Source organism: Rhamphochromis sp. 'chilingali' (genome assembly GCF_963969265.1).
Source record: "Rhamphochromis sp. 'chilingali' genome assembly, chromosome: 14".
NCBI classification, from domain to species: domain Eukaryota; kingdom Metazoa; phylum Chordata; class Actinopteri; order Cichliformes; family Cichlidae; genus Rhamphochromis; species Rhamphochromis sp. 'chilingali'.
In genome coordinates, this window is record NC_137941.1 from 1,619,481 (window position 1) to 1,641,272 (window position 21,792).

Consider the following 21,792-nt stretch of genomic DNA (forward strand, 5'->3'; position numbering starts at 1 on the left):
CAGGAGCATGAAAAACCCTGTGAAGACGACGCTGCTGTGTGTGACAAATTGGGTGTTTGACCTTGAGCTGTGTAACAAAAGCGAGTCGAGATGAAGAACAGACGATTGTTTTTGCTAAATCGAGCTAAAGCTTATTGTCAGGGATGAGTCAGCATCACCTGACGCCAGCACAGGAAACATTACATATTCATACTAGAGATGGCACGATACCACTTTTTTATGTCCGATACCGATATCATAAATTTGGATATCTGCCGATACCGATATGTTTTTTAATCAATAAAACTGTTTTTTTAATATCTTGCTGCATTTTGTATAAGTTCATACTCAAGTTTAAATAAATAACAACACTAAAGCTATTCTGTTATACCTGTATGTAAAAAACACACTCCACCCAAAATATTTCATAGTTCAGCAAAACTGATCAATCTAATAAACTTAAACCTGCACCATCCTCCCTATTCTGGTGTTTTAAAGAGTACTTAGCAGAAATATTTAGCAACCTGACTAATAGGGCTGCAAACTCCCAGCAAAAAAAAAATAAAAATAGGGAACCACCCCCCACCTCATGATGCTTAATCGACGTAATCAACTTTGTAATCAACTGCTCTGCCACCTGAGCTACAGGTGGCAGAGCAGGTCAGCCACTAATCAGAAGGTCGGTGGTTCGATCCCAGGCTGTCTCCTAGCTGCATGCCAAATATCCTTGGGCAAGATACTAACCCCATGGTTGCCTACTGGTGGTGGTCAGAGGGCCCGGTGGCGCCAGTGTCCGGCAGCCTCGCCTCCGTCAGTGCGCCCCAGGGCGGCTGTGGCTACAATGTAGCTGCCATCACCAGTGTGTGAATGTGTGTGTGAATGGGTGGATGTAGTGTAAAGCGCTTTGGGGTCCTTAGGGACTGAGTAAAGCGCTATACAAATACAGGCCATTCACCATTTAATTTGATGCAGTGTGGAAAAAAAATGCACAGAAATAAATTATTTTTTTTAAAATAATTAAATAGATTCAACATCTTCCTTCAACAGAACTGCAGACTGCACAGATGCTACCTTCCCAAAGGAAAAAGTACTATAGCTTACTAGGGTATATTAGACTTAACAGTTACTATATGCAGTAATGGACTTTGGGTGTCAGATTCAGATAATTATTTATTAAAAGCTCGACATTTTAAATGAGAATAAGAAAGAAAAGTATGTCTTTGCCCCCTTTTCCCTGTTCATGCCCTATCGGCCCCCCTGGCTAAACTTTGCTAGATCCGCCCCTGCACAGTTACAGCCGTCAGCTGTAGAAAAAGATCCTGGTGTAGAAAGTAATATTAAATAAATTCTAACAACAGCTTATCAAGGTTAAACGTGCTGCTGTTGTTCAGCCGCTGGTTTCCTCTTTCTGGTGCAAAGTGGGCCAAAAACAAAGAAGAGAGACGGACTCGCGACAGAAAAGCCGATCAGCTGATCGTTAAGCAGTTTCAGATTGAAGTAGCAGCAAGAAGAGGCAGTCGCTCCAGGTATTGGTTGTTAAGCTTAACACTGGAATGCTTTACAAACATTCAGAGATGAACTTACACACTTGCTTTACTTCTCTCTGGGATCACTTCCTCAGAGATGAAATGCTGGTTTGGTAGCAGGCTTCAAAAACACACAGCCACTCTATCACGTGACCACACTGCTCCGACATGCTGAGGTTATGAGCCGAGTTATGCCGTGTCGCAAGTTTTGTGAGGTGCTTTTTTTATATTTAATGGATCGGATTACATTTTTTTATTTCTCTCTGATATCCGATCCAGTAATTTAGGTCAATATCGGACCGATACCGCTACGTAATATCGGATCGGTCCATCTCTAATTCATACATCAGCTAAACATACTTCACATGTGGACCTAGAAATACATTCACAGTGACAGTGAATCCCGGACCCCCCCCCCATGTTTCCTCAGCACTTCTTCAAAACTAGTTCATTCAGCTACAACAAGCTCACCATCCTGATTAACAAAACATGCAGGCAGATATAAAGATACAGAACACATGTTCCCTCCAAATAATGCTAAACTGTGTTTGTGGCAGCTCACAGCACGGTGGATGTTTGTGCCGTGATGTTGCACACGCATGCAGGCAGACAAACACAACGCAGTCACAGCGAGTAATAACAGAAATATGAATCTCATGAACATTACGCAGGAAGCACTAACTAACCATCCAGTTAATGATACTGGTGTCATTTCTGAAAACCTGTGTTGTGTAAAAATACATCACAGCAGAGCGACAAGGTCGGCGCTGCCAAAAGTCCACGTGTGCACCTTTGGATGATGTCATGTTCCTTCTGAAAAACCGACAGGTACATTTTTCTACTGATCAACTAAAGAAAAGGAAGCAGTTATAGCCGAGGACAGCAGCTGTGCATGAGCCAGCGGCTCCACAACATCAGGCTGAAGAGTTCTAGAAATCCTGCTAATTACTGAAAAAAACATCTTAAACTCTTAAAAAGTGTTGGTAATATAATTATTAGTCTTTGAATAAAATTTAATCTTTTTAGTTTTCTAAGTTTTACTTTCAAGTATCTGAATTGTTCCTTTTTACTGTATTATTATCATTATTGCTACATCGTGTAAATTTGTTACATTTAGAGAAGATCTTTTTGAAACACTGCCTACATTTACAGTAACAGTGGTATACTTCACCCTGCTTCTCTTTTATTCAGCAAAAATCTCACTAATTCTTATTTAAAAAATCATGTTTTTAAGCAACAACAGTCTTTTCACAAGATTATTTCCCACACTCTCGAGTTTGGTGCCACGCCTCCGCCCTAAATGTCTTTGGTTACAGGATATTTGAAGGTTTCTTGGATGTCGGGCATGTTTCACATCTCACAGTCATTTAAAGGGAATCTAATGAATGTAATGAAATCATATTTGAATTAATGGCAATAAGCTTATTCTCTTCACATCTGAGTTTTATCTGCAGGAAAACCCGCTGCACTGTACAACACAACTCTATTTGTCCAGGACAAATATTCTTTGCCTCTCCCTCACACATCACTAAAAACGACATAAACAACAGTATCTCCATATCTACACTCGAGAAGGAATCCGACAGCGGCAACAACATGATGACTGGAGCCAGAAAGGTGAACTGCTGTACAGATGTTCAAAGGTGACAGTGGTGCCCGACCAATGAACCAGAACAGAGACCTGCCAAATAACTGCTGTCTCAGCAGATATCACTGAACTACCCTCAACAGCATAAAACCGATTGATTTACATGTTGAATGTGTTGATGTATACATGTTTGCTTCGGTTGAATAAACATGAGCTGATTTTTATCAGACACTTTAAGACCTTCCGCTTGTCCTTTTCAGGGTCGCTGGAGCCTATCCCAGATGTCACAGGGCGAGAGGCGGGGTCACAGGGCCAACACACAGGGACAGACAACCATTCGCACTCACATTCACTCGCACATTCACACCTGTGGGCAATTTGGACTATCCAATTCACCTGTCCCCACAAACTGCATGTCTTTAGATGGTGGGAGGAGGCCGGAGTACCCGGAGGGAACCCACGCAAACATGGGGAGAACATGCAAACTCCACACAGAAATCGAACTCAGGACCTTCTTGCTGTGCGGCAACAGTGCTAACCACCGTGCCGCCTATTTTACTTTACACTTTAAGACCTTCACCCAAAACTGCTTTTGGTAATATTTGATGATTTTGCCCAATCAGATAACTCGACGAGTTTGTGTAAATGCCAACAGGTACAACTATTACATCTAAATCTGTCAGTAAAAGTCAGCACATGCAAACACAGGATAAGTGAGTGCAGATGTATTATAGTGAGATCATTGTGCCTTTGACATAGTACAAATCACTTTGAACACATCTGGAATGACGTAAACTCCAGGACGTCTATTTGAATTAAACTGCAGAGACACTCAGATGTTATTTTCTTGGTGGATCTATAATGTTTGAAGTAGGATATCAGACATTTTTCAGACATTTGAGCCACGATTAAATATATTAGACTAAGCACATCTGCTATAAATCACTTCAGTTAATAATCTGGTTAAATATCTTTAGACCACAGACTGTTTCTGCTTCACTCACTATGTGTTTATGCACACTCTGCATTTCATTATTAATCTCTGGCTCTCTTCCACAGCACGTCTTCATCCCCTCACTTCAACCAATCACAGCAGATGGCCCCGCCCCTCCCTGAGCCTGGTTCTGTCAGAGGTTTCTTCCTGTTAAAAGGGAGTTTTTCCTCCCCGCTGTCTCACACGGGGTCGTTTGATTGTTTCCCTGTTTTCTTGTATTATTGCAGGATCTTTACAACATGCAGCATCTTGAGCGAACCGCTGTTGTGATTTGGAGCTATACAAATAAAGGTGAATTGAATTGAATCAAAGATCAGGTACAGCTTGACAGCATGCCATCCAAAGCTCTCTGACTGACCTACAGGGTCCCTCTGATTCTGGTGGAGCACCTTGCTGTTGCTCCCATCCATGCTGGCCATGTTAATGGTGTTGCCGTCTGTCCAGTACATTTTCCTGCATGAGAAGATGTGAAACGAATATGCAGTAATTCAAAAAGGCAAAATATCAAAGTATAACATCAAAGTTATACAGCGCAATCAATGACTGTTGTTTTCTAAACTGTAACTTGAATGTGGGCCAAAACATTTGCTCTGACAGCCTTGTGAAAACACCCGAAGCATGTAGAACAGTTTCTATACAACAGGCTGTGATCCCTCGTTTTTCCAGGTGAGGCTTCCTCACACACTGAAGGTGAAGTACTCATAAAGTGCACAGGCTGCTCTAATCTACTTACCCCTTGGCAGGGTGCACTACAAGGCACCTTGGCTTATCAATGCCGTGGATGATGGACGTCTTTAGGGACCCATCAAAGCGAGCCACATTGATTTGGGACTCGTCATTTTCAGAGCTCAGCCAGTATAAGTTCTTGGAAAGCCAGTCTAAAGCCAGACCGCGGCAGTTGACTATATCTGTCAGGAAGGGCGTGAAAAAGCTGTCAGGCTCGTGCTTCAATGAAATACATGAAAACAAGATACATAAGAAGCAACATAACAACATACACACATGCTTATATAATGCAGAACAGATGGAAACAGCAACACATAATCACTGTGATAATAATTAATCTCAGTTACCAAACTTTAATATAACGAACACCTCTAAAGTCTAAAGACGTGCACGTTAGCTCAGAAAAGAACATGGTGTACGAATCCACACCCAACTGTGCTGGTACACCTGCAATCTCCATACAATTATCCTTATGTCATATTTAATATATTGATCATAAGAATATACAAACATGTGCATAATAATGTAATAAGAGAATAGTAATACCCACCCATGTGTACTGGTATATACGTGTTTTCTGTAACAGTCGCTCCACTGATGAGCTCTTTAGCTGAAGATTTTTGTCGATATCCAGGAATTTTGAGCTCTACTGTTTTAGAAACATTATTCAAACTTATTATTTTTGATTAAGAAACCAAATTTAAGTTATTTACTTGCATTCCTGAACAGAAAAATATTTAAAGGGAATCTTGACTCTGAAAACTGAAGTCAGCTCGTCGTTGTCCTTATAAACATGTTTTTGACAGATTTCTCAAATATTTGTGTTTCCTTGTTTTTAGGACAGCTTGTCTGATAAATGTATTGAGCCGTGTAAACAAAACAAAAACCTTCAGGGTATCTTTTCATTTACTAACGTCTGGAATCGACTCACCTAAGGAGATGACAGTCTCGAGCTGGGTGCCGTTGATGAACGCTCGTTTGATCGTTTGAGTTTTGATGTCGGCCCAGTAGATCCTCTCCTCCTGGGAATCGTAGTCCACCACGGTGACGTCATCGATATCTGGCACCGTCAGAGCCGTCATGACGTTCATGTAAGGGTCGTCGATGTCCACGCCACGGATTTCGGACCGCCGCACATACAGGAGGAACCTTTTCAGCGCTGGTGAGATAATTAAGCAACCGATCACTTGGCATAGTGCACCTTCTGTTTTCACAGACAGGAGTTATAATAATGACCGATATAGACGTTGGTGTAATCTAAAGAAAGAGGAAATATAAAAGGTGTTCCCACTCACCAAAGCAGGACTGTTTGTTGGTGGAAAGCTTCATGAGGTGTGGACAGGTACAGGAGGCTGTGCGGTTGTAATTGATGAGACACAGATGTGAACAGGGACCACGTCCATCGTTCTTTTCACACGGGTTAGGAACTGACGGGAGCGAGGGAAGGGAGGAAAACACAACACAAAGTAAAATGAGGAGTTAAGAGATCAGACGGGATAATAACTGGATGCGAACTCGACTAAAAAGCCTCGGTGACATTTACAGGTCCGTCTGACTGCACGTAAGGAAACGAAAGCATCATTTTGCACTCGTGTGGCATTAAAGCAGAAAATAAATGAGAAAGCATGAAAGTGGGGCACTTCTGAAGAGAATAAATGAAAGCTCCGACACAAGTTCTGAACAAAGGTCACACTCACGAGAGAAACGCTGAAAAAGTCAAATATGTTAGGACGTCTGTTCTTAAACACGGAGAAAACGTTGGCTTTGCAGCTGATCCTGACGTATCTTGATGAGTTTGGAGGTTTACAAATACATGAAATTATACAAATAAAATCGTCTTTCATATTCTGCCTCTCGCATCAAAGGTGACAGTATCACTTGTGCTTCTGCTACCACAAACTAAACTGAGCGGTGCCCTTGTAGGCGCAATACAAAGGACTGAGTTTGCACCATTTCTTACTGTACTCTCTTCACACTAAATCACCTCAGTCAGACTAAAGAAAATCACCCACAGTTCAATAATTTCTCATCATGCTGCAGTCATATTTCATGCATCAGAAAAAAGCATTTCTCTATCCACTCTGGATGATTCGTGTCAAACAAGCTCATTCAAAGCTTATTTCCCAAGCTCCTTCAGCAGCACACTGGAGAACCTCGTTGCATTACAAATGCGGCTCATTTAGACTGAAAAGAAGCATCTCTGTCTTTGCATTCTGGAAACAACACCCGGCCGACTCAGTATGCTAACAAGGAAACACGCTAACGGTGCTGCACTTGGCTGAATCGCCGTGTGGAGGAGCGACGGGCAGCAACATCGCAGCCAAAGTGTTGCTTTATTTGAAACTTTCAGAAGCAGCAGAAACTGTTACCTCTCAAAAACAAGAAGAAAACAAACACATTCATTTTCTGTTAAAGCCTCTGAATGCATAAATTGTATGTTTGTGTCCATCAGTCACTAAAGGAACAGAAGAAAATTAAGGTAGAGCTATCATCAGCTGTACGTTTCACGCCACTAAATAGATTATAGTGAAAAACTGACCCAACTGCTGAAAACAGAAACTCAGTGGAGACATTAATGTCTATGCAGTCTAATCACTGAGCTTAATGTAAGTGCACCATGATGTTACAGGAACACATCAGCATGTGTTGGTTAAACTGTTGAAAGTATAGATTTTTATGTTACTGCCTCTTTATAACGGCCAAATGAAAATAAGCTTCCTGTTGCTGTCATTCATTAGAATTGCCCCGATGCTCTCCTGGGCCCCCCTTCGGCCCCTGCTGGAAGCTTCAGAGGGAAGCTGGGTGTTGTGCTCATTTCTCCCACCTTCATTTCTTTTCCGATCCAGATGTTCAGGGGTCAGTGAAGCATCACATCCTGAGACACAGGTTCTGGCTAAAGTGACTAATAGTGAGCTCATCCCCACTTGAGCTTTTTCCAGAAAGGATTCGACGCGCTGTCTCTCTTCTTTGGGTGAAAGACCTGGCTCACACTCATCTACCGTGACTGCGAGGACAGAACGTCCACTGACACTGAGGTCCCTGTATTAGGACATGTCTGTTGTTAAAGACAACTTGATGCCATTTTTAACTAACCTGCTGAATTCAGTGAAGAGGCTGCCTGATAGCAGGCGTGAGGGAGAGAAATGATACAGCACAGAACTACAATATTGTATCACTATTGATACAATATTGTAGTTCTGTAGTATCAATATTGATATTGTATCAATATTGATATTGTATCAATATTGATATTGTATCAATATTGATATTGTATCAACATTGATACAATATTGTATCGATGGGTGGATGGGTGGATGGATGGGTGTTGTTCAGTCTATCAGGTAGTGTTGTTGAGTGTATGAACTGAGATGACGTTAGCAACATTAAAACAGAAACCCAACAAGCACAGGACACACTTAGCGTGACCAAGGTGAGAAATCGAGAAAATAACACCGACTGCAAAGTTTTGGAAAACCATCGCTTTTCTTAAACACTCCAAACCCTGTAAAGCAGATCTGCACACAGCCGTACGCTGCATGCAGAGAAGCATAACGCTGGGTACGGTCTGACTAACTCAGATGCATGAATGTCACAGGCTGTGGATGTGACTGTAACAGCTCATGATGTCACAGAGGACCCGCGACTGTAATACCTGCAGTAAACACGTGGTCTACTCTCTAACACACACAGTTCAGTTTGTTAAGTATATGCAACGTTTATTTACTAATTTGGACATGTTAATCACGCCGTCTCCTTGACAACCACATTTTGCGGTAACAAAAATTAGGGCTGTCAGCGTTAACAAGCTGCCCCCGCTAACGTGTTGGCTCCGCCCAGCCCCACGCAAAGGGACTAGCCGCGTTAGCCGCGTTACTGCAGTTTTGGCGGTAACGTCATTTTAACGCGATTAACGCCGACAGGCCTGGATAAAATGCATACTGACATGTTGAAAGTTGCAGTGATAGTGTTAGAGTCACGGTAGCGCCTCTGCAGGCTCAGATGATTCCCAAGTCGAGCTTCTCCAACAGTTCAACGGCATCAGTAGAACTCACTGTCATCACCCTGTTGTGTTCTTACTCTCTAATATACAGTCTTAAAGAGGCGATAAGCTAAAGTAACCTTCTGCTCGGTCCTGGTGTCTCAGGTCCATAAAGCCTCGGCTCGTTCAGCGCGTGCATGCAGATTTACCGACAGGTCTTGGTGATGACAGATAAAACATCTGCATCACACATGAGGAAGGAGGACAGGGCTGATACTTGATGGAGACATCGATCAGGTTGTTGGCACATGTGACCAAACTGTCAAAATCCAGGTTTAATTCTGATGCATCTGTTTTACAAATAAATCAAAATTCAATGTCAAAGCACACGTTTTGGGCAAAGAAAAAAAACAGTTGATTGAAAATGCAGTCAGTGCTATTAATTTCAAGCCTGGCACTGTATCTCACAGCCCGATCTGCATATCAAATAAAACACGTGTAGGCCTCCTGTCAGATAGCTCATCAACTCTGCTTCTTTTGTGGTCAGGAACTTGGCTTCTTAGCGTCTCGCTGAATCGATTACCTGTTCCACGGCGATGCGAATACAGATCTGGAGTGAATATTAATGAAGTTTCAGAAGTATTTTGAATATTTTCTGCAATCACAACACCCCATTCACACTTTAATTGATTTGCTTATTGGACATGCCACAGTTATTCACTGGCAGATGTGCTCCTCACTCAGCAGCTTCCATTATTTTGTACAAGAAAAAAAGGGAATATAAGCCAATTACAATAATATGGATGGTGAAAAAAAAACATTAAAAGGTACCATTAACTCAAGCTAGCTAATTCTCTGCATGACTACCTTTTCATTCAGACACATGCTCATTGACTGACAGGCCAAATTAAGGCAAAGGCAGAAGCTGAAATTAATTGCAATATGCTTCATTTTTCTTCCTTTTGCTACATGAGACTGAATCCACAGTAGTTCCTCTAGTACGACAGGATTAAACCCAAATTCAATTTTTTATTGGTGTTATAACTGAATGCTCTGATTCATTATTTCAAACTCCTTAAACACGTTGTACACATCCAGCCATCGAAGCTTTTCCCGTTTCTAACAGCAAAGCCAGAAATAACGAGCTCACCTTGCGGTTGCCTGCTGGGGTGGAAGATCTGCAAGTCAAAAGGCTGAGCACTCGTCTTCTGGATGACCGTCACATTTTGCCCGGTCCACTTATTGGCTCTCGCTAAAGTGTTCGTCCTCCAGTCCGTCCAGTAAACACTGCCCCCGAAGAGAGACACGGCGAAGGGGTGGGACAGGTATTCGTGGCCCCTGAGGATCTCGATGACGCCCGTACCATCGTAGAGGGCAGAGAAAATGGCGTCGGAGCTGTTCAAGAGAGGCCGACAGCGTATCAGTGCTTTAAACGACTCTTCAAACGCATCGAAGGGGACGAGTGGACACAGGGAGATCACAGTGAAACCCTCCAGTCCACTGATGGACCTACTAAATTGTTCAAGACCCACTTAAACCAAGAGGTGGCCATTGTACCAGATATTACATTTTCTCCATTATTTCATGCCTGCTGGGAGAATTTAATGCCACACATGCCTCAGAAGTCCTACAAAGAAGATGAAGACTAACCGTGCATCGGTCCAAACAATTCTCTTTTCCAAATGGTCCAGTGTTAGTCCGTTAGGCCAGGCTCCAATCTCCATGTCCTTAAACACAATGTGTCTGCCTCCTCCGCTCATTGATGCAGCCTCGATTCGGGGGAAAGTAGCATCCCAGTCGGTCCAGAAGAGGATCCTTGGAAAAGGAAAAATGTTTATACAACAGACCAAGAAAAAAACATACATCCACAAAACTGCCTGTTAGGCTTTACAAGCCATCATTTACTGCTGTTTGTCAAAGCCAGAAGCTGAAAAATGGGGTAATTGCTCGCAATAAAATGATGCTGTAACTGCGTGTGTTAACACAGACAGTGGCAATGATGATTGTCCAAGAGCAGCACCAGCGATCCGGCGCAACCCTCAACATCTGTGACAGGCCTGGAAATGGGAGGCCATCTGTTTTATTATGACTTTTCACAGCTCAATGAGGCCTGAAAATGAACACCATTATTGATGCGGCCAGGACACTACCCCGAGTCCTACTCCAACGCAGCAAACATCAACGCTAACGCCGGTCCACAAAGTCATCCAGAACGGACGGGAAACCGGGTCCTCGAGCTTAAATCACACACCGACGACAACGACACTGTGTTAGGAAGAAATATCCTCGAGCAGATCGATAGCCTTATTCACTTGATAAGGCGTCCCTGATCAATGACCCACTACTTTGAGTGGATTTGAGTAATTAGATTAGAATTATTGCCCTGTAATGGAAATGCGCCTTTAGGCACCAAAAGCAGCCATTAATCCTACTCTGCACAACCATGAAATGTACTGTAGTCATCCTCCCGCTATAGGGGGAGTGCATGAGCAGATTACTCATTTCTTAAGAGTGTTAAATTGATTTTTGGAAAGTCTGGCTTTGCTCTAATCTTAAATGCACCGGCCAAAATATACAACTCGTGGTTAGTTCTCAGTGAAATCCGAGCAGCACACCAGCAGCAGAGGCAAACCGATTCATGCTTTGCTGATGATGGATGCTGTAGACAGACAGTGTAAAATTAACTCGACTTCCAGGATCGCGGTGGTTACGCACATAACCGATTTCTTACTTTTGCTCTTGGAAAAAAGTAACTCGTTTATTTTTAACATGTCTCGGGTATTTTTTTAATGTCAAGCAGTGTCGTCTTAATGGGTAGAGCTCTATTATATTTATTATTATTAAGCACTGATGCAAAGCACTGAGGGTAAATTCAGATTGTGGGTGTGTACATGTTTAGGCGTCCTTGTGAGGACAGAAAATTGGCATGTTGCGTCTTTTACTGCTAAATTTGAGCTCACAGTACACTGCCTGTGTCAACAGGAGCGAACCACACTGCACTGGATCAAACAGGAGCAGCCGGTCATATTTCTGACGGGACATTTTGCTCCAGACCAGAACAGAACAAAGAGGTTTTCTTACGCTGGCCTTGAACGCCATGTCATAAACGTCCTGGTGATTCAGCCTCCTAATGACTCCTTTGGCTGGTTTCCGGGTGGGATGATTGTACAGCTTTGAATGACTTTAACCTCCTGAGACCTGAGCACTTTCGTAGCATGCATCTTTAATTTCTCTTTGCTATTTGGCTTTATAGAGTTCGATAGAACACCATAAAGTCACAACTGACTAACGATGTGCAAAACTCTTTATTTGGAGTCTGAACACAGCAGCATTTAGTACAAAAACTAAATGAGAAACAACAACTTTGCCCCTTTGAACAACATGGCTCATTGGAAAGAGCAAAATTTAGTCTTGTGGTCTAGACAACCCAAAATGTGACGTCCCCACATGTGGACGCCCGGTCCTTTTTGGATCGTCTCTAAACTACACAGGTCAAAAGTATACAGACAGGCTCACATACGTACACTCACTTGGTTTAATTACTGAAATAACCGACTACAACTGACGATGTCTCTGTGGCAGAATAAAGACAGCGCTCACTGGACTCACCAATACTTCCTCAGTAAAGGTCTCAGGACGATGACATGTTCCCACATGCTGGGACAGGTTTCATCAATTCAAACAAAAGCATGTAGATATAAAGATGTGTCATCAGTTTCTGAAAGAAGACCTAAACTGTCATCCTGGGATGTTCAGGAACAAACCAACGCTCAAGCTGCCATGAACTGGAAACAGCTGCAACACCAGTGTGACCGACCACACTGGAACCAGTTTTACATCGCCATGGACTGAGGAGGTGCCCGCTCTGAAATCCACACCATGCTGCTGTCTGGACAAAGGTTTTCTGGTCAGAGGAGACAAAGACTGAGTCGTTTGGCTAAATGACGAGAAAGGTGAGGATGAGAAACTCCGATATTCAGATCCAAGCCTTTGTTATGCATCGACGTCCTGACAGAAAACATTCACCTGACTTAAAGCAGACAAACGTAAGCAGCAATCCTCACCTACATGTGTGTTAAAATGATCAAAAAGCATGATTGTAATTACTTTCAGACATTTACCAGTTTATCCGTCTTTTATTCATTTACTTTGTGTAACAAAGACAGCATGTGGACAATCTCCACGTATAGAAACATAACCTCCACCTACTTCACACTAACTGAAGAGGACTTCCGAGAAGATGTAAGATATTAAAAAGAAAACTATTATGCACGTAATAGCATCATTGTTTCACTAGCTGAGATAAATATATGCACATATATCCAGATGTCCTGAAGTTTGACTCTTCCTGTTCCCACGTGCTGGAATATGTTTCTTATAAAGGAGATTTAAATCACTCTAATCCAAAAAGCATTATTACAACAAAAACACACGTGAGGTACCTATAAGCCTGCAGCCTTTAAGCAATGCCTCGTGCATTTCAAGCTAAACATGACGAGCTCCCACTGTTCTCTTTCTCTTCAGGCACCAACAACATACGAAGTCTCCAGATGTGTCGTATCAGTGGCTAATAATGAGCTGGACCTGTTACGCTGCTGTTGCAGACATGCTTGCTGACTGCAGGGCACAGAAAAGTCATTCACTTCAAAGCCACAGATCATTCTGCAAAGACCCTCTCTGTGCATCTCAGCAGGATAAACAACAGCACGATTTGAAAACTGGGCCCAGGGGCGAATGATTCAAATAAGGACAAAGCTTTTGTTTTTAAAAACAGTGGTTAAAGTGTTTCAGAGAAAAACATTCTCGAAGATCAAGAGAGAAGTAAAGCATATAAAGCAGGAGGTACAGCAGCTCTTATTACTGGAATAAAGAGCAAAGCACTACTGACTGGATTTTATAACTGCTGCTTTAATGAACCCAACATGACAGACATGTTCATACATCAAGGCCGATGCAGACGTGAAGAGCAGACGGAGGATGTGCGTGTTTTTCTTTTCTCATAATTTTGGTGCCTGATGGAAAAACAGCTACCGAGTCTGTAAATGAGGGAGCTGGTGCCCAACGTACCCCTGTCCCGGGTCGAGAGCGATGGCCCGCGGATGCTCCATCCCTCCGGCTATGAGCGTAGTGCGCATGTCTCCGTTAAGCTTGGCCACCTCGATCTGGTCCAGATTGCTGTCGATCCAGTACAGCTTCCCAGTGATCCAGTCCACAGCCAGACCCTCCGGAGTGGCCAGGCCGTGCTGCACGACCACCTCGATTCCCGTTACCCCTGAAACAGCATTGGCAGCAAGACCGCATGACTTCACGTTCTTTCACATTCATTCAGCCCTGAACTTCTCTAAGCGTGCCAGAAGGCAAATGTCTGGATTTAACAGAGCCCTGCTAGCTCGTTAAGTCAGCGCGATGTGTGATTGAGTGCCTGTGAGAACAGACCCTAACCCTGGGCGCTGACAGCTGCGTGCTCTGCTCGAGTGCTGCACGTTCCCCGCACCAAACTGCATGTCCTCAGTACTTCAGAGGACTTCAGACGACGCTTAGACCTGATGCTGCCAACAGTTTGCACCCATCATGTGTGGAAGTAGCTCATACAGCACTGACATAACCGACAGTCAGCAGGAAGCAGTGGTTAGTGCAGGAAAACATTCATGAAGCAAACAAAGAAACTGAATAATCTGGAGGGAAGCTGTTTATTACAAAAAAAGGCAAATGGATTAGAAATATATGAAAATCCATCAGCGATTCTCAGATGGATGGACTTTTGTGGGTGTTTCACAGAGGGTGGAACAGCCACAGAGGTGATATCACTGCTCCACAGAGGCAAATAAAGGCTGGGGAACTCAGTGAATGCACTGCCACCCACAAAAATAAAGAGCGAATGAGAAATTCTGATTCATCATTTTATGAGACTTTGTACTACAAAAGCTTTAGACTTGTGCAGTATTTTTAAGTTTGCTCAACCTGAGATAAACTGTAAGGAGCCAATATCAGCCCCGTGCAGCAGAAATGAGTCTGTGTGACAGCAGCAGAATAAAACAGAACAACATCGTCGTCGCTGCCTGAGAGGAAAAATGAGCGAAGGTCTTACTGACAGTGTGAGAGCATACCTCCAGACTCTGAGAGCTTCCCCCTGTAGATCTTATCTTCCACCACGTCTGTCCAGTAAAGGAGGCTGTGGTTGAAGTGGAAGTCTAACGCGATGGTGTTCCTCAGTCCTGGCACCAGCAGGCTGTAGTCTCGTTTGTGAAGGTCTATTCGTCGTATCTCGTGCCGGATCGAGAAAATAACGAAAGCCTCAAAGGGATCTGGTGAAGGCGAGACAGTCGAAATAAGTATGTGTAAGTTATCAACGCACCATGAGAAGAATGAGACTCAACACTGCGGCCGTCTTCATCAGGATTTTCACCGTAAGGTATTAACAAAGACTCATTTCTGACTATTGTTACTAAATATATTTAAAAAACAGACAAGAAAAAAAATAATACTACCATGAAAACTAAAATAAACCACGACCCTCATGAATCACGTGAAATATAAATATTTGGTAAGACTTGCAGGTTTTTGTCTTTTTGTAAAGTCAAACCAAAATGATGACTCTGCAAACCGGATGCATACGTGCACATACGTGCACATCGCCGCTGACCTATTCTGCTCCTTTTTCCTCTCTGCTGTAATCTGACACCTCTCCTATTCATCCAGCTGAGGCCTGTCGGTGTGTGCACACTGAGCAGGAAGCAAATTCAATCTTAAGAACAGCTTTACTATTTTTATAAAGAAGTCCTGCAACAAAGTGGAGACACTGACGCGCACATAAGCAGACAGATGGATGGATAAGGTGGTCGTTGTTGTCCCGCAGTACCCACACAGTGCCAGCTCCTGTTATTAAAACATGTCGTCCACACCGAGGAATTAAATGATCTTGTTTAGCAAATATTAGAGTCGCGAGTCTGCATGGCTGCTGCCTTGTTTAGTGAAGTCACCGTCCTTCCCTGCTTTACCTAAAATCACACATCTGCTTCCCTTTTCCATTAAAGTGAATGTCAACCCTTGTGCTAACTGCTAGCAGCTAGCTTTAGATGATGCCATAGTAGCGTTGGGCTTAATGGCAGCCTGAGCTCCTGGGCTCTCAGGGCTGCATGCTGCAGCACATGCAGATACGTAGGCGCTACGATCAGCGATCGAAGGCTCTTTTGTTCCCTAGAAGACATTTTAATAAGTCACACAGCACAGAGCCGCTGTTCGTGCTATTAATGACAACTGCTAAAATTTGCATAGTAATTAAAACAATTAAGCTTAATTTGCTTCAATATATTCCCTTCACTCGGCTTCCACTCGGCTCAGTGCGCTGTGCAGATGACACGCTTTTAAACATTTCTCATTGGCTCAGCCATAATGTGGCGTGCATTTATATGCATCAGATGCAGCCAAACCGACGTGTTGCCAAACACTTTGGGAACCAACGCGCGGCATTTTCCCGTTTCTGAAAAAAGCAGATACATTTGTAAGTCGTGTCCTTTGAGGAATAAATGCTGTAGGGTCTCTGAGAAGTGTCTAAATCTAGCGACAAGTCGTAACGCTGGCAAACAGCGCTCCCAATCCCAAACTCGGCCTCGCCCACCGAGGCTCCGGACGCTATTTCTGCCTCCAGTGCAGCTCGTCTCCTGAGAGGCGCACAGCTAACGCTTGTTCCAAGCGACACATGGACACTTGTACACAAACTGCACTTAGTATTTCAAAACTTTTGCAAGTCTTTTCTTCACAGCACGCTTTACTCAGTCACACTTTAGGGAACACAGATGTAATTAAAACTGTGTCCTTGCCTCAATGTCACATCTCAGTGCTGCGACCGAACGAGCTACAATGCTTCTGCAGAGACGACGCGTACTCGCAGCTTTTTCCCCCCATTTATTACTGCGATATGAAAAGGAAGAAAAGACGTGAGCTCCGGACTTTACAAAGCATCCAGCAGCAACGCTTCTCAGGATTCAGGTGCAATGCTTGTGTTTGCATGCAAAACGTGATTTATGATGAAGCTGTACAATTCAGATCAGCTCCCAGAGAAAATTGTGTATTTTCCTGCGTTAATGTAAGATTAGAGCTGCAACTGCCATCAATCTCGGCGCCAAAGAGAGAAGCGAGTAATCAAAGCCAGGTCCATAAATCTGAACGCGACGGTCCAACAGCATGTGTGCAACTATTGTGTTGCAGCGGCTTCAAAGCAGTCTAATCAAGTGGATTAGTGAGTCACAGCAATCACATTATGCGATGCCAGGCCGGTTAAACGTGTGTGTTTGGGCCTGAGGTGAGTCAGCTAGCAGAGCTGGCTCACTCAGCATCACAGGAGATGGAAACAGACAGCTCTCATGGAGCCGAGCCTCTTCACATTTGATTGGATTTGAATAGATAGATACTCTAAATCACCGTCTATTACTGTTCTTCAGACTACCTCCTCACTTTTTTACCACTCACAGACGCTAACACGAGGACCTTCCCATTACGCGCTCGTGTTTCAGCCGCTACCGTCCGCAGAATCAATCGATTATACGTTTCTCTATAATTAAAACTCACATTTTTCAATTACTCGCTCGCACAGAAGCTGAGATTACAACTCAAAATCAAACGCGGTGCAGGTGCACCACGGCCAAGGACAAATGTATTATTACTGCAGCCACAGACCGGCAGTGCTGCACGCTGGAGGCAGCCTGCAGCATCACTGAAACAAACATTAGAAGGCTCGGGTCTGTTACCTGTGCTGTGACAGCTGTCGCCGTCCGAGTCGAGCATCCATCCTGGATAACAGGAACACTTCACTGTGGTCTTGTACTGCTCACACACTTGGCTGCACTTCAGGTGACGGCTGCAGTAGTCCACCACCTCACACGTCTTGTTGCTGGAGTCCAGGTGAAGCCCGGGGGGACACGAACACACAACTCCTTTCCCCGGTGCCACAGTGCACTGGTGACTGCAGCCCCCTCTGGCTACAAGGCACAAATCTGGGGTGAAGAAAGGTCCCGAAATCTTAGAAAGTACACAGAGATGAATCTGTGTCTGTCTGACAGGAATCCTAAAGGTTTAATATTTGCGCATAGGAAAAAAGACGTGGTCTTTTAAACTGTGAGCTGCTGCAGACATCATAAGTCAAGCATAAAGGTGGTGTGTAATGAGCAGGCACATAAACAGCAGGTGGTGCAGATTCATGAGGAGAAGAGTGGCGTCTATTTGCATTTAAAGCAAAGCAGGAAAAAACTCATTTTTTCCAGAAATTACATAAAAAACAAGTCTTAACTTTGTGCTCCTCATCCTGTCGTAAAGTTCTCATTAATTAGCAGCTCGAGATGAAACATGGAGTGAAAATGAAGCCGTGAACGAGACCTGGACTTAGCAACATAAGGAGAAATGAACAAAACAGTCACAGTGGCTGAATGGTGGGTGTGAATCCTGCTGAGCTGGTGCAACTCAGACCCCTGAGGTCCCATCTGAACACAGCCTAATTTTCAATGAGGAGCCAGAAGCTCTTTTAGCTACAAAAACACTCGAGGGTCCTGTGAGGCCCCCACGAGGCTCGGCTAGTGACGCTCTCGAAAATGAGCCTCCGCGTTTACGCTGCTCACTTTTAAGAGATTAGATGGGAAGAGCTGCTCACATGAGATAATCTGTCTCATCTGAAGGCTGTTGGACAAACACTTGCAGACTTCATATTCTGTCCCTTTGGTCTCAACAGACACCAGTTACATGCTGACGGGACACCGAAGAGCTCCAGTGGGAGATTTTTGGCATTCCCAACATCACAACATACTTGCATATCATACGTGTGATGATGTGAAACCCTGTAAATGCAGATTTGCCTTAAACAAAGGCTTGCTTGTCTTTGCATCGACTTTCTTTGGTTCTAAACTGCTGCTACACATCAAGTTTTCATTAATCCATCCATGCACAAAGTGCATCGTTCAAAGTTTCCGTGGATGGAAGTCACTATTTATGACACTTTCTCTTTAGTCTTCCCACTTACAATGATTCTTATGTGAAACATTCTCTCGTGGGCTTGAAAGGTGGGTGTAAATGTTCCTGAGGAAGAACAGCCGTTACAGTCAGCTTGGATCTCGCCGTTGACAAGTTTTGTCATATGTCTAATTATCCGCTGTGTAACTTGTCAGAATCTGTTGACACTGGTATGACTCAACTACTCCGGAAACTTTTCCAACCTTTTTCTGACTGAGCGTTTGATGAGCTGTCCGCATTAGCTGTCCACAACAAAAGGCTGCGTTTGGAAACCTCAGCGCCAGAAAGGAAAACGAGAAAAGCCGGAATTTTTACAAAAAGTGTGACAGCGGACGGTAAAACGCGATAAAATAGAAGAAGCGCGTGGGTGAGCTTTGCTCTGGATGTAGGCGGAGCCATGTGTAGAACATTATATTCACTGGTTGATCCAGTGTTGTGAGATTAGATCCTCAGTAATCACACACGACTCGTGTGTCCACATACTTTAGACATAAGACATCATTACCACAGATGGGTCCTTCGTCGGAGCGATCCGCACAGTCCACTTTGCCGTTGCAGATCTTATCGGGCGTGAGGCAGACCGAGGAGTCGTTGGCACACGGGTACTTGGGCGGCTTGCACGCAGCCGACTCACACGACTCTTCGTCCGAGCGGTCCTCACAGTCGATGTCCCCGTCGCACACCCAGCTCTTTGTGATGCACTTGCCTGCAGGAGCCGAGCAAACATTAGCACAAATCTTTCAAGCAGGTGAACGTTTGATGACCAGCTGATGAAATCTCCTTATTTCCACAGGATTCAGAAATAAAGCTCCCTGCTGAGTGATGCATTCAGGGGGAGACGGATTTCTCAGTTCTTTTGTCATAACCTTAAAACAAACGCCATGTATTATTCCCAGAAGGCCACAGTCAACAAGCTGCCTCTCTGGTTTGTGTTTAAACCGATGAAAAAGTCCACATACAATCAATATTCCCTGTGCTGTGCAAAGGAGCCTGATTGGTAAATCCCTCATTGCGGGCAGGAAGATGTAGGTAGAACCACGAGGGGGGTGAATAACAGAGACACTGGGATGTATCAGCATCACTCAAAGCTTGTATGTTTTCCACATTTTCGATCCCACCGGCGTGTTTGGCGCCAGATCGGTGCAAACTGACATGGGATGGTGCCGCGACTGCGTATGTTTGCTTTTAAATAAAAATGCATTCACACGACGCTGCTGATTTAACCCGTCAGGTTCTAAATGTCTCATTTAGTGGTACCGTAGTTGCAAAGATAAACACAAACGCTTCTCCGTGAGTAAAATATGCTCGACACTTGTGGCGCAGATGCTGTGTTGGGCTGTTTTTGTGCTAATGCACATGGACAAGGAGGTTAATCATTTGTGTAATTGAATTATCTCCATCCTGAAAATTTCACCTTGAACGACACAGCCTGAAAACCGCACAGTCTGCGAGCAGAGGATGGATCGAGGATGTAAAAGGAGGGAAACGGATTTTGTTCAGAGTGGGCGGCACGACGGGGAAACCTCATCCTGAGTGGATTTATTAAACGTGGCTATTGCTTATTATTATTTATTTGAGGGTGAAATACTTTTTTATCTTCTTTCCAAATATAACCAACCTACTAAAATATCAGGTTTCATATTTAATTCAACAAAACGTTAGCGTAGCCACAAATGAGAGATGGCTACTCTCTTGAGATGGTCCTCAGTGTGGCTGCAAATGCACTTTTAAATAATAGACGAGTGCATTTACAGTGTTTTCTGTGTGCATTTGAACATTTCTCACCAATTAGTGTATAAAGAGCTTCATATTTGTAGGGTCGACCTTACAGTATAAAGCGCCTTGAGGCGACTGGTGTTGTGATTTGGTGCTGTATGAATAAAGTTGAATTGAACTGAATATTTGCTGATATCATCCACGTGATCCTGACTGCACAGCAACACTGTAATACTTAGTGTAATGCTAAAGGTAAAGATCCCTGATAAAAGCACACACTATATCCACTCCCATATAAATGGATGCATGGATTGTATACAGTAGGCACTGTAATCCAGATTTATTCCTGCAATATCTGGCAGTGATTCCAGGCTAGAAGTTCCTCATTAAACTGTCTCAGGCTAAAAGTTTCAAATTGAGAATAAATCCTTCCCCCATTTAAATGTCTGACTCTCCTCCCTGTGACTGAATACTTTATCAAACACTGTATTTAAAGGCCTGAGATTAGATATTTCATGCAAAAAAAAAGTGCTTCTGGATAAATTACTGTGCTTGTACTATTAGCATTACTTATTAATATGTAGTATTAATAGCAGGCACCACAGTCAAGTGAAGCATCTCACTGCATTATAGTAATGATCTAATCGGTGGTATATCGTGCTTGCTTTTTATACTCACACATGGACAGCGTAAAAAAAGAGCACACGCTTCTGTCACGTGCACGAACTGGGAGCAGGAAGGGAAAGCTGGGCTGTGAACTGGTTTGCACATGTGCAGCACCAGTGGGGAAGCTAAATCTGATCCATTGAAGCATATCGACTGAGGAATCAGCTGATGTCACTGAGATTGTGCCTGAGCTTGACTTCATAGTTTGCTTAAGCTGCTATCACGCTAGATGCTGTTTTGTTGCATTGCTTCAGATTATCCTCTTCATCTCTGGCTCTCCTTCATCCGTCAGAGCTGCAAAGACCGGCTCTTTTAGAAAGGCCTTTTTGAATATTTCCAGAGAGGGCAGTGTGTTCTTCAGAGGAGGACAGAACAAACTGCATGAGTGAACAGAGATCTAACACGGCGCTACTAGAGAGAATAATAACTGTGTGCTTTAGCCAACCTGTCACCATGCAGCAAAAATGAAAAGGAAAAGCGTTTAGTGATAAGTGGAAAATTCCAGGACTGCAGGACTTTTTTTGTTTTTGCCCTTTTTCTTACATTTAATACAAGAAGGTAGATGCTCAGTCGGGGTGCGTGGACGGTTTAAACAGACTCTGATTGGTTGAAGAACCAC

General features: G+C 43.6%; 1 protein-coding gene across 4 annotated transcripts in view; it reads right to left on the reverse strand.

Annotated features, from left to right (window-relative positions):
* Positions 1-21,792, reverse strand: part of lrp1bb (low density lipoprotein receptor-related protein 1Bb) — a 276,774-nt gene that overhangs the window by 108,955 nt on the left and 146,027 nt on the right. For 3 of the 4 annotated variants that reach the window (XM_080902756.1, XM_080902757.1, XM_080902755.1), the window contains 10 exons: positions 19,297-19,497; positions 17,540-17,785; positions 14,900-15,097; positions 13,860-14,064; positions 10,443-10,607; positions 9,943-10,187; positions 6,109-6,240; positions 5,745-5,972; positions 4,821-4,995; positions 4,446-4,540 (listed from right to left, as the gene is read on the reverse strand). In XM_080902756.1, coding sequence (XP_080758882.1) covers positions 4,446-4,540; positions 4,821-4,995; positions 5,745-5,972; positions 6,109-6,240; positions 9,943-10,187; positions 10,443-10,607; positions 13,860-14,064; positions 14,900-15,097; positions 17,540-17,785; positions 19,297-19,497 — 1,890 coding nt within the window. Of the gene's footprint in view, positions 1-4,445; positions 4,541-4,820; positions 4,996-5,363; positions 5,463-5,744; positions 5,973-6,108; positions 6,241-9,942; positions 10,188-10,442; positions 10,608-13,859; positions 14,065-14,899; positions 15,098-17,539; positions 17,786-19,296; positions 19,498-21,792 lie in introns of all 4 variants that reach the window. The other variant, XM_080902754.1, reaches the window with a different exon arrangement.